At 42.2% G+C, this 17,345-nt stretch overlaps 1 protein-coding gene across 2 annotated transcripts in view; it reads right to left on the bottom strand.

The window, feature by feature from the left end:
* Positions 1-275: 275 nt before the first annotated feature.
* The window catches only part of LOC120024493 (visinin-like protein 1), a 40,904-nt gene continuing 23,834 nt past the window's right edge, over positions 276-17,345 (bottom strand). Inside the window, exons 2-3 of one of the 2 annotated variants that reach the window (XM_038968751.1) lie at positions 912-1,127; positions 276-473 (exon numbers count right to left, since the gene is read on the bottom strand). In XM_038968751.1, the coding sequence (XP_038824679.1) occupies positions 276-473; positions 912-1,127 (414 nt within the window). The remainder of the gene's footprint in view (positions 474-911; positions 1,128-17,345) is intronic. The other variant, XM_038968752.1, reaches the window with a different exon arrangement.

The following is a 17,345-nucleotide window of genomic DNA, read 5'->3' as shown; positions in this document are numbered from 1 at the left end:
ATATCTATATATTTGTGCGTGGTGTGAATATGTAGTGAGTGTGTGGTTTGTTTGTATCTTGTGGGGTGTGTGTAGCTCGTTATGTGTGTGTGTATATGTACGTATAAATTGTTCCTAGCAAATAACATTCTCATGCACACAAGTGTTTCAAACATCAAGAAGCGGATCCATTGAAAGGTAGTCCAAGCATATTTTTTTCAGTGGAAATAGCTGCAAACTGAATGGAACATGAATCTTCTGTGCAGTCTGTGGCGGTTCTCAAGCTCCCCTCTCCTCTATTTCTGCAGGTCACACTGCAGGAGTAATACAATGGAAGGGTCGCTCTTTGCTGCCTCTTTGAACTCGTCCAGTGATATCTGGTCGTCGTTGTTCTTGTCCATCTTGCTGAAGATCTTGTCCACTCGCTGCTCGGGCGTCAGGCCGTCCTCATTCATCTTCATCATGATCACAGTCCCCACCATCTTGTAGATGGCCTTCACAGAGGGGGAGAAATTATAGTTCAATCATTGTTTACTAAAGTAGAGACATTTATAGGTCAAACACGTTCTCTGAACAACCCAATCTGACTTGTATTCAAGGCACCTACTGTACGAGGGCATAAAGGGCAAGAGGAGGAAATGTAAAAATTCAGAAGGTAAAGAGTCAAATCTAAAGTGCAGAACAAAAGGCATTTTTTGAGAAAGACCCCGTAACCAAGACTAATATTTCAACACCTTAAACTCATATGACACGAATAGCTGAACCATAGAGATTTGGATGCATCTTAAACGGTACCATATTCCCTATATAGTGAACTACTTTTGACCAGAGCCCTATGGGCCCTGATTTAAAAGTAGTGTACTACGTAGTGAATAAGATGCCATTTGGGACAGGATATGATTCAAGCTTAATCTGTGCGGGCTGAACTCTACCTCAATGATCTCCAGCATCTCCACTCGTGTGATCTTGCCATCTCCATCCAGGTCGTACATGTTGAAGGCCCAATTGAGTTTCTGTTCGAAGCTGCCTCGAGATGTGATAGACAGGGCACAGATGAACTCTCTGAAATCGATGGTGCCGTCCCCGTTCTTATCAAAGGTCCTGAATGCATGCTGGGCAAACTTTGAAGCATCTCCGTAGGGGAAAAACTGAAAGAGAGAAAAAGAACAGAAGAGATCCCATTTGTATTAGTTAGAAGGGGAACCCCAGCCTCACAAGCAGGTTCATCAATCATTCAAGACGATACCACATGTAGCTGTCTATACCTTTTGATATTAGTTCATGGCACATACAGTACTGTACAGTACATGATGTGCCTGATCGCCATCCTACTAAGCTGTGTGTGTGTGTGTGTGTGCATGCATGCATGGGACTCTGGGTAAGTGTATGTCTGACACTCAGCGTGTATGACACCAGCCCCACAGCATATTGTTGAGATCCCGCAGTGGGATGCAATGCGGACCTAAGCTTTATAGTCAGTCTGGGAGAGGAAGTTGGAGAGGAGAGATGCATAGAAAAAAAGGAGGAAAGGAGCGAGAGAAGTGGAGAGGAGCGGGCAGAACGCTCCCTCTGTTCATCAGATGGAAACATCGTGGTGCTTCGACATGATTAAGCTCTCAGAGTGCAGACTTGTCCAGCCATTGACTTTAACAGTGTCTGCCTGCCTACTTTAGAAGCTATGTTGTCTGCAGCTCAAATGGCTCCCCACTAGGTCTGGTCAAAAGTAGTGCACTTTTCGTTGCACCCTGTTCCCCATTAGGGTGCACCCTTGAGTGTTCCTCCCCCCAAACTCACAGCTGCAACAAATGCACCCAGTGATTAACTGCACTGTTTAGTGCAAACCCGAAAGGCTTAATAATATTATTTAGAATTCTGCCTAAATCTTCCACTGCTACTTCCACTATATTCCAAAGACATTTATAATCACATCACAAGGACAGCATTAACAAATCATACATATTTGTTATATTTTTAAGGAGGATGATGTCCTTAGAAGCTCTAAAAAAAAATCATCGTTCTACACAGCTCCTTTTCACCGAAGCTGTTTTTATTGAGTGTTAAATAAACACATATTAGGATTTCTTTCCCAGAAATCCTGGTTGAAGGACTCTGGATTTCCTGCTTATCCCACACTGATTCTGGGAATATTCAAACTGGGATTTCTGTAAAACATTAACATTTTTGTGGAGAATTTTTTTGACACATCCATTTTCCTATTCCTTGACCTACTGTGGTTCAGACAATGCCTCCGTGGACAATACACAGAAGGACAGGGTAGAGGCTAATGGGCTGTGACGAAACACCATGTGAGATATGATGACTTTCTTTTGCTGTATTCTAGTTGGGAGGCTGTGGTTCAGTTGGGTTCTCCAGGGGAAAAGGCAAATTCATTAGAGCAGACCTTCCACTTGCCCTCTCTGATAGCAGGAGTAGAGGTGGTGGAGAATATGAGCTCTGTTCCGCTCTCAAAACACATGCCTTACAATGGGGTGTGCCACTGCCAAAGAAATCCCTACAGATCTAATTGTTTTCAAAGTGTTGCTCTGGTTTGTCCTGTAACCGTTTCTCACACTAAAAACAACAAAAACACTCACTCCTTTGAATATAATGAATGTATGAAATGCATTACGTATGGGTTATGAATGTGTTATGAAGGTACCCTTAAAATAAAAGTTACCTAACACTCACTGCCTGTCTTTGCATAATGACACTTCCAGAACCCACACCCTGTTTGAAATCTGGACAGCACATAGCCCAGAGCACATGGCAAGGCTATAAACTCTAATGGCAGCTAGCAGAAGGCAATAGTCCTGGGGAGTGAATTCTGCAAACTGTCCATCTGCAGAAATGTCCTCCCATAAAAATCTGCTGCAGTGGCAAACTGATCAGACTGCAGTTAAAAGTTAAAGGAAAGAGAGAGGGAGGCGGAAGATGGAGGCAGACGGAGAGACAGAGGAAGATAGAGGGAGATGGCGAGAAGGGGGAGGAAGAGAAAGAGAGACAGATCGAGGGAGAAAGAGAGATGGAGAAAAAATGACACAGGGAGTGAGTACAGTTACATGCACACAATAATACTATTATTGTAAATAGTCAGATTTGTTTGATTGAACTTTTACATGCTTTGCAAGAATAACTATTTCCCTTATAATCCTGTTTAAATGGATACATCTGAAATCAGGCTACCTTATGGGACTTTAGTAAATGCAGAAAATCGTCATTCAAAATAAACGTTCTATATCACAGCGACCATGTTATTTTTGGGAAGCCTATTTGATTCTGGGTTTAGACATACAGTATAGAGTCTGTATGTGAAAACTATTTCTAAGATACATACTTATGCGTACTTCAGTTATGACCTTATGCTGATGAAGATAACCAGAATAAAATGTTAAGATGACTAATGCCATACTCGGCCTACACCCATAATCAGTTTAATATCGAATTATTAGTGTGAATGCAGTCATACTCAGTGAGAAACAGAGAGATAGCGAGAGAATGAAAGTGAGAGAAGAGGGAGAGACAGAGATAGGCGAACCGTGAGCAGTTGTGGGGTCAGCCTTTCTGTTCCCAGAGAGCCTGGGTGTTCTCTGGGTGTTGTGGGTGTACCAGAGCCTTGGGCCAGGCCTGTGTAACCCTGCCAGGATGTAAGGCACACTGTGATACAGCATGCACAAATGCAAATTGACTCCCTCACAGGGCTGGCCCTGCTGCTCCATATGGCCTGGCACTGTCTTGCTGTTCCTGCTCAGTCAGGAGGGACAGGAGAGACGGGAAGAAAAAAACAAACCAAAGGAAAAGTCCTGCAGAAGTGGAGAGGGGTGGGGAGAGTGAGAGACGAGAGGGGGGGTGGAGCGAGAGAGAGAGCGGTGAGAAGAGAGAGAGAGAGTAGTGAGAAGAGAGAGAGAGAGAGAGAAGGGGGTGGGGGGAGAGAGAGAGAGAAAGGTGGGGGAGAGAGAGAACGGTGGGAGAAAGAGCGGGGTGGGGAGAGAGAGGGGGGGGATAGAGAAAGAGTCTGCTGCTGTTCTTCCTCAGCTTGTTCCTCTGTGCGAATCTGTCAGGTTATGAAACACTTAGTTATGTAAAAGCACTAAAGAGAAGAGGGCCAGGATGAAAGGACTGACTGTGAAACTCTTTGATCTTGATGTATCAGTTCCTTGATAAATCAGAGTGATATTATACAGTTGAAGTCGGAAGTTTACATACACCTTAGCCAAATACATTTAAACTCAGTTTTTCACAATTCCTGACATTTAATCCTAGTAAAAATTCCCTGTTTTAGGTCACTTAGGATCACCACTTTATTTTAAGATTGTGAAAATGTCACAATAATAGTAGAGAGAATGATTTATTTCGGATTTTATTTCTTTCATCACATTCCCAGTGGGTCAGAAGTTCACATACACTCAATTAGTATTTGGTAGCATTGCCTTTAAATTGTTTAACTTGGGTCAAACGTGTCGGGTAGACTTCCACAAGCTTCTCACAATAAGTAGGGTGAATTTAGGCCCATTCCGCCTGACAGAACTGGTGTAACTGAGTCATTGTTTGTAGACCTCCTTGCTCGCACACGCTTTTTCAGTCTTGCCCACACATTTTCTATGGGATTGCGGTCAGGGCTTTGTGATGGCCACTCCAATACCTTGACTTTGTTGTCCTTAAGTCATTTTGCCACAACTTTGGAAGTATGCTTGGGGTCATTGTCCATTTGGAAGACCCATTTGCGACCAAGCTTTAACTTCCTGACTGATGTCTTGAGATGTTGCTTCAATATATCCACAATTTTCCATCCTCATGATATCTATTTTATGAAGTGCACCAGTCCCTACTGCAGCAACGCACCCCACCAACATGATGCTGCCACCCCCATGCTTCACGGTTGGGATGGTGTTCTTCAGCTTGCAAGCGTCCCCTATTTTTCTCCAAACATAACGATGGTCATTATGGCCAAACAGTTCTATTTTTGTTCATCAGACAAGAGGATATTTCTCCAAAAAGTACGATCTTTGTTCCCATGTGCCGTTGCAAACCGTAATCTGTTTTTTTTATGGCGGTTTTTGAGCGGTGGCTTCTTCCTTGCTGAGCGACCTTTATGCTTCCTCTTCATCTTCACAAGGTCATTTGCTGTTGTTCTGGCATTGATTTGCACTTTTCGCACCAAAGTACGTTCATGTCTAGGAGACAGAACGTGTCTCCTTCCTGAGCGGTAGGACGGCTGTGTGGTCCCATGGTGTTTATACTTGCGTACTATTGTTAGTACAGATGAACGTGGTACCTTCAGGCGTTTGGAAATTGCTCCCAAGGATGAACCAGACCTGTGGAGGTCTCCAATATTTTTCTGAGGTCTTGGCTGATTTCTTTTGATTTTCCCATGATGTCAAGCAAAGAAGCACTGAGTTTGAAGGTAGGCCTTGAAATACATCCACAGGTACACCTCCAATTGACTCAAATGTTGTCAATTAGCCTATCAGAAGCTTCTAAAGCCATGACATCATTTTCTGGAATTTTCCAAGCTGTTTAAAGGCACAGTCAACTTAGTGCATGTAAACTTCTGACCCACTGAAATTGTGATACAGTGAAATAATCTGTCTGTAAACAATTGTTGGAAAAATGTATTGTGTCATGCACAAAGTAGATGTCCTAACCGACTTGCCAAAACTATAGTTTGTTAACAAGAAATGTGTGGAGTGGTTGAAAAACGAGTTTTAATGACTCCAACCTAAGTGTATGTAAACTTCCGACTTCAACTGTATTTTTGTGCTCATGAACGAGTGCTACAGCAACACGCCCTCCACTCACCTTTTATGGTAACAAAAATGCCCTCATTTGGTGTATGATTTGGAAATGTTGGAACTAGACCATGTCCATTTCTAAAAGAATGTGTAACAGCAAATTTGATCACATTTCTGTAGAGGTGTGGGCAGAATTTTTTAAATCTTTTGTAATGACTTTTTCAAACACAAAATGCTGACTGCCTTAGGGCTGACCCCAATGAGTTGGTCGATTGTTTGGTCGTTAGGGTGTTGTTCGACCGAGATTGTTTTAGTCGAGCAGTAACAAATATATATTTGCACCCATCTCTGTGAAGTAATCCATTCTGGAGGCCTAGACTAAAAGTATATTTATGCTTGATCCGAAATTGTGGTCGGAGGCGTGTAGAGGCCAAAACGAGCTCCACACCGCATCGCCATGTGCCTCCCATTTTTTTAACAATGCGGAGGGCTCTGTATAGCTCCGCATTGACATGATTGATTGACGGTAGGTGGAGACGGTACATCCTGTAGACAACATAAACTCACTACCTTGAAAACAGCTCGGCACTGCTCCAAAATGCGCAAGAATTATGAAAAACCAGACGTCTGCTAAAACTGTATTGATGATTGATGATGCACCCAGATTAGGGTGACCAGACGACCCCGTTTTCCGGGGACAGTCCCCGTTTTTGGTGGCCTGTCCCCGGCTGGAGCTGTCCCCGGAAATGTCCCCGTTTTTAACTGTGCGTTAAAAACAGGCCGCAAAGTGAAATATTTTACTTGGCAAGAAAGACCGGGCAGCAGAGCCTACCGGTTGAGTTTCAATCGCGTTGTGCTTGTTTAGGCCAGCAGAGGGGGCTGCTCGCTATAGCAGCTTCATTCACTCTTCTTCTACTAACTACTTGCTCGCGATAGTTTTAGAGAAAACTGCTGTGGAAAACTCGGCCAGAAGCTAGCAAGTGTCATGTGAATCCAACATCACCACAAATGTATTTTCAAGACAGGTAAGTTACAATCGTTTGAGATACCAGCTAGTGATGTTATAATGTCACAATTTATTATATAGATAGATTATCTGCTCTATAAGGTTTTAAACAGGTTATGCTAGCTAACGTTAGCTATGTAGACTAAATTAGCTAGCTAGGTTAGCTAGCTACTGTAGCTAGGTTAAAAAACGTTCACATGTAAACATGCAGTGGATGGGTTATTTTGAAAATATGATTATATTAAATGAATGCACAATTAATTACGATAATATTTTTTCGAGATTACAATTTTAATGGTTTGACATTATAATAAGTAGTGTGAAAATGTATTTAGAAATGTTCATGGATAACATAGCAGTGGAGAGGAAGGAGAGGAGGAAGACTGGATAGGAAGAAGAGTGAAGGAGACAGAGGTGGAAAGGTAAAGATATGGTTAAAGAGCCTGCCAATTTATTATTCCAAACAATGTTTTTGAGATAAAATACAAAAATGAGGCAAGTAATGGGAATCTGTTAACCAAAATATTTTGGTTATCTAACAGTATGCTATTTATTAATACAGATTGGAGAGGAAGGAGAAGGAAAAATTAAGGGAGTAAGAAGAGTGAAGCAAGGAGAGTGTAGAAGAGTGAGGTGGAAAGGTAAAGAGAAGCAAGACGAGTGAAGAAAAGAGGAGGAGAAAGATTGGAGGGGAAGAGAAAGTTGAGAGTAAGAAGAGTGACACAAGGGGAGTGAAGAAGAGCAGACAGAGGAGATACAATGACTCTTTCCAAGAAACGGAAATGCACTTATGAAAAACATGATGAGAGAATTTCCATTTATACGCTCAGGTCAAGACGATAGAACGGTTCACTGCACCCTTTGTAATTCCTCTCTTTCAATTGGCAGCCGGAGAAGAACGGCAGTTGTAGAACATCAGCAGACGAAAAAGCATAAAGCCTCTCTGATTGCCCGTGTTGGTATGCCCTCTGTCACCACATTCTTCAAGAAGGTAGAAGGTGTCTTTGCATACCACACTATGCGACACAATCATAGTCACAGATCTATGGACTGCACAGCATAACTGACACGAAAGCTTTATGAGCCAATGAGCTTTATGAGTTTACATGTGCTAGGACAAAATGTGACGCCATAGTGAGTAACGTGTTAGCACCATGGGCAACTACTTTGTTAACACAGGACCTAGACCAGGTTGAATGTGTGTCCCTGTCCATTGATGTGTCCAATCATGGACATGTAAAGCTGCTGCCAATAGTAGTCAGATATTGTAAGATATATAATGGCAGCACATCTGTGGAAACAAAACTGCTTGATTTTGTTTAATTGAACGGAGAAACAGCAGAGGAAATTGCAGCTGAGGTCCTGGTGGTCATCCAAAAATGTAACCTGGAAAACATTCTCTGCCAACAAATAAATACCAACTTTGGAGAGGACTGAATAGGCTGGGGAGGGTCAATGTCCATACCAAAGTTAAAAATGCTCTGAAGCGGTAGGTGATTGGCTTAGGTTGTCCTGCCCACATCATTCATAACACGGCCAGAACAGCTTTGGATATGATGTTGAGTACCTGCTCACAAAGATATTTGGATATGTTCATATTTTCACCGTCAGAGTAGAAAGACTGAATGGCTTTTGTGAGTTTGTTGGCCAGGAGTACCATAACATTTTAGGACACAGCCATGCTCGCTGGCTGTCCATGCTCCCTGCTCTAGAAAGAGTGCTGAAAAGGTATGTGCCATTGAAATCCTTTTTTCTTTCTGAAGACAAATGCCCTGTTGTCCTACGAACAATGTTCGAAGATCCACTGACTGAACTTTGGCTGGCCTTTGTCCATGGAAACTTGACCGTATTCAGTGACACGATCAAGATGCTTGGAGGCCAGGACCACTGTGCTGTGGAGTCCGCTGCAATTCTGAGGAACGTTGAGGCAAAATTGACTGCAAGACGTGATGACAACTTCATTCCAGTTTTGGTCAGAGGACTTCTGAGAGAGCTAGAGGAAAATGGAGCCATGTCTAAAGGGAGCTTTCTCAAAACATCCCAATCATTCTTCACTACGGCTGTGAACTACTTGCAAGCATGGGGAAAGCACACAGATAATCTAAAAGATTTACATTGTCTCCTTTTAAAAAGGCAATCTCAGCGTGAAGAGATCCAGAAGGCAGTGGCCACACTGCAGGAAAAATGCCCCAATGTGACCATCAATGAGGAGGCATTATGTGACGAGGTTACTGGCCTGCAAGAGTTCCTAAAGGGGGGATCGCTTGAAGAATGGAAAATGTCTGAGACACCGCTTAGTCAGAGATGGAGCACGGTGGTTACCCACTTCAAAGAGAACGACATCCCACACACTAACCTGGCTAGATTAGCGTCTGTTGTCATGTGCTTACCTGGAAGTAATGCACCAGTCGAGAGAGTGTTCTCCCAAATGAATGATATATGGACAGCAGCAGGAAATAGTTTCACTGTTCCTACCATCAAGGTTATGCTTATTGTGAAGACAAACTTCAACCTCCCCTGCCAGGAGTTCATGGAGAAGCTGGCCAAAGACAGAGCAATCCTGAAGAAAATACATTCTTCTGAGAAATATACAGATTAGGTTGGTATAAGTATATTATGTAGTTACCAATCTCACCATCGTCTTATTTCTTTATTATGTTAAGTATTTCACATTGACTATTGTCTGTTTTTTTTTCAATTTTTCTCATGTTCTCTTCTGCTCGTATTCTACCCAGACTACCAGGACCACTGAATGGCTGTTCAGATCGGACAGTTCTGTCTTGTCTGTAGTGTTTCTGTAATATAGTTGTTTTCTCTGTCTATCACAGTGTGCCTGTTAGACTAAATAGATGAAACCGGAATTGTCCCCCCTTTTTTTTATTTCATATATAATAACATTGGATATTTTAATTATATATTGACCGCCGAACTGGAAATGTCCCCGGTTTTCATTTCAGAAATCTGGTCACCTTAACCCAGATGCCCAATGCACTACTCTCTACAGAATGCACTCTCTCCCGCCAATTTGAGCACATTCATTGTTTCATAACTTCATTGTGTGAATTGTTTGCGTTTGATTGTTAGTGTACATCAATTCCCCGTTACATAAATCACCAGCACTACATTTACATTAATTCCTATCATTTCTAATCTACAATGTTCGTTATTTTGGATATTATAATTTCTGCTAATGCATTCAATATTATTATTCCAGTCTTGTCATTATCATTGTCGGAGTGGACACATTGTTTGCAGAGTGCACAACCTATGCTACACTTGTGAGAAACAAGTTTTGGTTTATTTATTTCCATTTACGAGTTTTGTCAATTTAGTCATTGTCTTCAGAGTTCCTGTCAATGTTGAGTAAGGACACGCACGCATAGAAGTAGGCCTATAGGCTACCTTGCCTGCGCGCAAATGTAGGCATATAAATGTGCCCATCTGGGGATCTGATAGTATTTTTGATTGGCACCAACGTACCACCACTATGATCTGTGGAGCTTCTCAAAGTAATGTTTTCTTCACCTCAAACAGCAAGCAAACAATGTCTGTTTTTACATTCATTGAGAATAACAATAGTTCCTCAATGTATTTAAAAAATCTTCACAGCTCTCTCCCTTTCGATAACCACTCGGCATGAAAGGGAAAAATGTCATGCTCTGATCCAGTGGAAACGTAATAAAATAGGCCTACCTGATTACCTCTTATCAGTGCTTGACTTGCAGTGGAATAGGTTCCGGTACTCATTTTGGGTGCTGGTGCTGTTTATATTTAGGTGCATGAGCTCCATAATACTTTTGAGCTAATATTCTATAAGAAGAACAGGAGCTCAAGCACTGTGAAATGTTGATGTGCCGGTACTCACCTCTTTGTTGCAGACAGGCCATGTGTAGCCCAGTGGTGTAAAGTACTGAAGTAAAAATACTTTTAAGTATTACTTAAGTCGTTTTTTGGGGTATCTGTACTTTACTATAAATATTTTTGACTACTTTCACTTTTACTCCACTACTTTCCTAAAGACAATTATGTACTTTTTACTCCATTCATTTTCCCTGACACCCAAAAGTACTTGTTACATTTTGAATGCTTAGCAGGACAGGAAAATGGTCTAATTTACACACTTGGTCATCCCTGGTTATCCCTATTGCCTCTGATCTGGGGGACTCACAAACACATGCTTCGTTTGCAAATTATGTCTGAGTTGGAGCTTGCCCCTGGCTATCTGTAAATAAATAAATAAAAAAACAGGAAAATGTGACCATCTGCTTTGCTTAACATAAGGACTTTGAAATTATTTATACTTGAAATGTGATGTTTCCTTCCATGAAGACCTGCAAAATTAACTGCTTTAAGTATGCATCAAAGCTCATTGCCAACAGCTGTTTTTCAATCTTTTTTATTTTTATACTCTTGGTACATTTTAGCATTTGCATTTACTTTTGATACTTAAGTACATTTAAAACCAAATACTTTTAGACTTTTACTCAAGTAGTATTTTACTGGGTGACTTTCACTTTTACTTGAGTAACTTTCTATTAAGATATCTTTACCTTATCAAGTTTGACAATTGGGTACTTTTTCCACCGCTGGTGTAGCCAATGTGATTTATAGGATTTTTTTTTTTATCAGGATATTTTCTACCTGTAGGCTGCAATATTTTTACGTAGTTGGCAATGACAATAGAAGTTAGGAAACTTTTTAGGTTAGTATCATTTTCATTTAGATTCGGATGGAATTTTGATTAACCACATGACAACGATTTTGAGATATGAAGACAGATATGAAGTTATTATAAATGAAATGAAAGTGTTTCACGAGAATGTGCATATGAAAACCATAACTGGCACGCAGATCAGTAGAGATGGTAAGATAAATTGTCATTCCACATGAGAAAGGTTGCCGACTCCTTCACTCATGTGGCATATTACCGGCAACTTCAGGAGAATAATGGCAGAATCTGCGAAAGCCAGCAGGAGCGGGAGGAGAATAGTTGGGTCAGGTAAAAAAATATATATTTCTGGTTATTTAGATCTCTGTCGCCATCTTCAGGCATTTGTCTTATTTCATCAAACAGAAAACTTTAAGCATCAGACAAGCTCAATGCACATAGTTGCTTTTATTAAAACATTGGGTGTGACTATAAATGGAAAAATGCAGGTTAAAAAAATTGAACAATCAATTAGCTGAAAGAACAGACAACTTTCGGGTGACCAAGTTTTTTTTTTTAGTTGGGGACAGCCCTATGCTGCCATAGCGTGTGCCAAACACTGGTCGCGCATTGTGCATAATTAATTGTCTATTAAAACCATTTAAAAGTTAATCCTACAGCCAGCCCACATTATGCAAAAGACAAGCTTTTGTCAATAGATGATTGTGTTTCTATCTCCTGTCTTGGAAGAGGCTCAGAGATTATATAGGCTATGATGTTGCGCTCCTATCTAACAGCAATACTGCAGCCTACCCATAATGTCTAGGCAACCGGTCTATTACTTTTGAGTATGCCTGGCTGTTGACTGAGCAATGGACATGCTAACCTCTCACCATTACAATAACAGGGGAGGTTAGCATTTTTGGGGTATTTGTGCGTCTGTAACTTTCTCACTCATCATTATCCGTAATAATGGTAGCATCCAACTTATTGTAGAAGTGTTTATAAACATTTTCTATTCTTATTTACAATAAAAGTGACTCCAAAATGACACAATACATTATTTACCAGCCATTTCTGGATGAAAATACCCTCAAATAATTCAAGCTGTCAGTCTGCACTTCCACCTCAAAGTCATTGTATCATTTCAAATCCAAATTGCTGAAGTACAGAGCCAAAACAACAAAAACACGTTCAGTGTCCCAATACTTTTGGAGCTCACTGTAAGTCCGTTTATGAGGTACAGAAGCTGCCCCACCAGGCAGCAGCCACATCCTAGCAGGGAGGCTGTAATATGTGTGTGTGTATGTGTGCGTCTGTGTATGTGTGTGTGCATGCATGCATGTGTGTGTGTGTGTGTGTGTAGGCCCAGGCAGCCACAGCTGGCCTAATAAACGTTGATGTCTGTCGGGTAGAGAGAGGAACAGAGCAGCGATGACCGATGCTCCAAGCTTAGCCAAGAGCCCTCCAGACACAACCCAAATCACACAGCACTAAGTGGAACATAAAAGCCTCCATAATCAGAGTACAAGCTGTCACCTCCACTCTTTTCTGCTCTGTCCTCGCCCTATCTGAAAGAGAGTGGGAGAGAGAGAGGGATGGGGAGGGAGGGAGAGGAGTTGGATATAAGAGAGGGAGGGTGTTAGATAGATAGAGGAAGCGGTAAAAAGAGAGAGAGAGATGCAGGGACCTTGCTCGCCGTGGCCACATTAGCTATGCAGTCACACTCCTAACGGAGGCCATTTCACATGATCATAACAGCAGTGGCCATGATCAGGCTCTGGATGCAACAAGGCTTATGCAAGCAGAATGACAACAGCCCTACCTGAGGCATATCACCCTACTCTGAGACACACTGTCTCATAACCACGATAAGAAGAGAACGTTCTCAGAGTAAAAGCTTTTGCTGTTGCCTACATAATATGAAACAGTTATGATCTTTTCCAAATGCTATTTTAGTGACATATTAAGTATAAGAGGATCATACTGCCACAACCATTACTAGATATATACTGTAACAACAACAATAACAACAAAACAACAACTAACATTTATGGAGACTTCCTACTTGCTTCTGTACAGACTCCTATGATGACCCAACCCTGGCTGGCACCCTGTCCCACAATCGTCAGTGTCTTTTGACAACCGACAGGACAGGGCTGGACTGCGTATAGGCCCTGATCAAAAGTAATGCACTATATAGGGAATAGGGTACAATTTGGGACGCACACCTATGTTGGGCTGCCCAATGGATGACCTGCCCTCTTTCCAGTCTCTGCCCTAATGGCCAATAATGCCTGGGCTGGACGGGTACCATGGCGACTCTCTCTGTCTCTGTCATACACAACATTTTCCATTGACAGTGTGTCACATGGAGAAATGGAGAGGCAGAGCCTTCTAAAGCTGCATGAATGGGTCAGTGATATACAGTGCATTCGGAAAGTATTCAGATCCCTTGACTTTTTCCACATTTTGTTACATTACAGCCTTATTCTCAAATAGATTTAAATTATATTTTTTCCCTCATCAATCTACACACAATACCTCATAACGACAAAGTGAAAACAGGTTTTTAGAAAATGTTGCGAATTTGTTAAAAAATAAAAAACAGAAATACCTTATTGACATAAGTATTCAGACCCTTTGCTAAGAGACTCTAAGTTGAGCTCAGGTGCATCCCGTTTCCATTGATCATCCTTGAGATGTTTCCAAGACTTGATTGGAGTCCACCTGTGGTACATTTAATTAATTGTACATGATTTGGAAAGGCACACCTGTCTATGGAAGGTCCCACAGTTGACAGTGCATGTCAGAGCAAAAACCAAGCCATGAGGTCAAAGGAATTGTCCGTGGAGCTCCGAGACAGGATTGTGTCGACGCACAAATATGGGGAAGGGTACCAAAACATTTCCGCAGCATTGAAGGTCCTCAAGAACACAGTGGCCTCCAACATTCTTAAATGGAAGAAATTTGGAACCACCAAGACTCTTCCTAGAGCTGGCCGTCAGGCCAAACTGAGCAATCGTAGAAGAAGGGCCCTGGTCCGGGAGCTAACCAAGAACCCGATGGTCACTCTGACAGAGCTAAAGAGTTCCACTGTGGAGATGGGAGAACCTTCCAGAAGGACAACCATCTTTGCAGCACTCCACCAATCAGGCCTTTATGGTCGATTGGCCAGATGGAAGCCACTCCTCAGCAAAAGGCACATGACAGCCCGCTTGGAGTTTGCCAAAAGGCACCTAAAGGACTCAAATCATGAGAAACAAGATCCTCTGGTCTGCATGCCAAGCGTCACGTCTGGAGGAAACCTGGCACCATCCCTATGGTGAAGCATGGTGGTGGCAGCATCATGCTTTGGGGATGTTTTTCAGAAACGGACTGGGAGACTAGTCAGGATCGAGGGAAAGATGAACGGAGCAAAACACAGAGATCCTTGATGAAAACCTGCTCCAGAGTACTCAGGACCTCAGACTGGGGTGAAGGTTCACCTTCCAACAGTACAACGACCCTAAGCTTCACAGCCAAGACAACGCAGGAGTCGCTTTGGGACAATTCTCTGAATATCCTTGAGTGGCGCCAGAGCCTGGACTTGAACCCGATCGAACATCTCAGGAAAGACCTGAAAATAGCTGTGCAGCGACGCTCTCCATCCAACCTAACAGAGCTTAAGAGGATCTGCAGAGAAGAATGGGAGAAACTCCCCAAATACAGGTGTGCCAAGCTTGTAGCGTCATACCCAATAAGACTCGAGGCTGTAATCGCTGCCAAAGGTGCTTCAACAAAGTACTGAGTAAAGGGTCTGAATACTTATGTACATGTAATATTTCAATGTCTAAAAACCTGTTTTTGCTTTGTCATTATGGGGTATTGTGTGTAGATTGAGGAAAAACTATTTAATCTATTTTCGAATGAGTCTGTAACGTAACAAAATGTGGGAAAAGTCAAGGGTTCTGAATACTTTCCGAATGCATTGTATGGGCTAGGCTAAATGAATGTAGCTGTCACCTGCATTTCAACATCACTTATTAGTATTAGTAGGAAGTTATTGGTTTCTCGCAGTCATAGACTGAATTGTACACCTATTTACAATCATATCAATCAAACAGTATATAATTATCAAATAGTAAAATCGTAAACTAGCAAAACACTTAATATAATACATGTTAAAATATGCAATATATACAAACCAACAATACCACAACAAGGTTTGGGTATCCGGTTTAGAAACTCCATCTTTAGAGTTCTTAGGAAGGCCTTTCTAAGTCCCCTGGGCTATATGGTGTGTGCATTGATCAGTTTAGTGAAGTATGTAATAGGATAGTTCTGATTAGCTGCCTGTGCGTGTCATGGGAGTTTTCAGTTTGTGGCTGTTCCGGGTTGCCCGTCCAGTAATCTGCTGTCTGTTCAGGGGTAGCCAGTCTGCAAACTGGGAATTCTGCAGGGATTTATTGATAATTTCTTGATCAGTAACTGTCAAATAAAATCCTCACATTGAGACTACAGGGAAGAGTATGCAAGTCGAGATTGTCATAAAACAAAGCCTTCTGTTTAGAATAAATGAATACACAATGTGTAAAAACCAGCTCCTCCCTCGCCAGGGACTGATCATCTTGAAAACTAAAGCAGATACAGTGCTTCGGCCTATCACCTATCACCTTTCAAATCACATTTTATTTGTCACAATACAACAGATGTAGCCCTTACAATGAAATGCTTACGTACAAGCCCTTAACCAACAATGCAATTATAAGAAAAATAGCCCCCAAAATAAAAATAACATAGTTAAAGAGCAGCAGTAAAATAGCAGTAGCGAGGCTATATACAGGGGGGTACCGGTACAGAGTCAATGTGCGGGGCACCAGTTAGTCGAGGTAATTGAGGTAATATGTACATGTAGGTAGAGTAAAAAAATAAAAATAGGCAAGCCAGTTAAGAACAAATTCTTATTTTCAATGCAAATAGTCTGGGTAGCCATTTGATTAGCTCATTTGATTAGTTCAGGAGTCTTATGGCTTGGGGGTAGAAGCTGTTAAGAAGCCTTTAGGACCTAGACTTGGTGCTACGGTACCACTTGCCGTGCGGTAGAAGAGAGAGCAGTCTATAACTAGGGTGGCTGGAGTCTTTGACAATTTTTTAGGCCTTCCTCTGACACCGCCTGGTATAGAGGTCCTGGATGGCAGGAAGTTTGGCCCCAGTGATGTACTGGGGCGTACGCATTACACTCTGTAGTGCCTTGCGGTCGGAGGCCGAACAGTTGCCATACCAGGCAGTGATGCAACCAATCAGGATGCTCTCCAATGGTGCAGCTGTAGACCATTTTGAGGATATGAGGACCCATGCCAAATCAGCATTTTCACGTAGGTATTCCTTTTGTCCAGGCGGGAAAGGGTAGTGTGGAGTGCAATAGAGATTGCATCATATGTGGATCTGTTGGGGTGGTACGCAAATTGGAGTGGGTCTAGGGTTTCTGCGATACAGGTGTTGATGTGAGCCATGACCAGCCTTTCAAAGCATTTCATGGCTACAGACGTGAGTGCTACTGTTCAATAGTCATTTAGGCAGGTTGCCTTGGTGTTCTTGGGCACAGGGACTATGGTGGTCTGCTTGAAACATGTTGGTATTACAGACTCCGTCAAGGACAGGTCTGCTTGAAACATGTTGGTATTACAGACTCAGTCAGGGACAGGTTGAAAATGTCAGTGAAGACACTTTCCAGTTGGTCAGCGCATGCTCAGAGTACACGTCCTGGTAATCCATCTGGCCCCGTGGCCTTGTGAATGTTGACCTGTTTAAAAGTCTTACATTGGCTACGGAGAGCGTGATCACACAGTCGTCCGGAACAGCTGATGCTCTCATGCGTGCTTCAGTGTTGCTTGCCTCGAAGCGAACATATAAGTCATTTAGCTTGTCTGGTAGGATCGTGTCACTGGGCAGCTCACAGCTGTGCTTCCCATTGTAGTCTGTTATAGTTTGCAAGCCCTAC

The sequence above is a fragment of the Salvelinus namaycush genome, chromosome 29, assembly GCF_016432855.1.
Source record: "Salvelinus namaycush isolate Seneca chromosome 29, SaNama_1.0, whole genome shotgun sequence".
Taxonomy (NCBI): Eukaryota; Metazoa; Chordata; class Actinopteri; order Salmoniformes; family Salmonidae; genus Salvelinus; species Salvelinus namaycush.
This window is presented reverse-complemented; position numbering and strand designations above follow the sequence as displayed.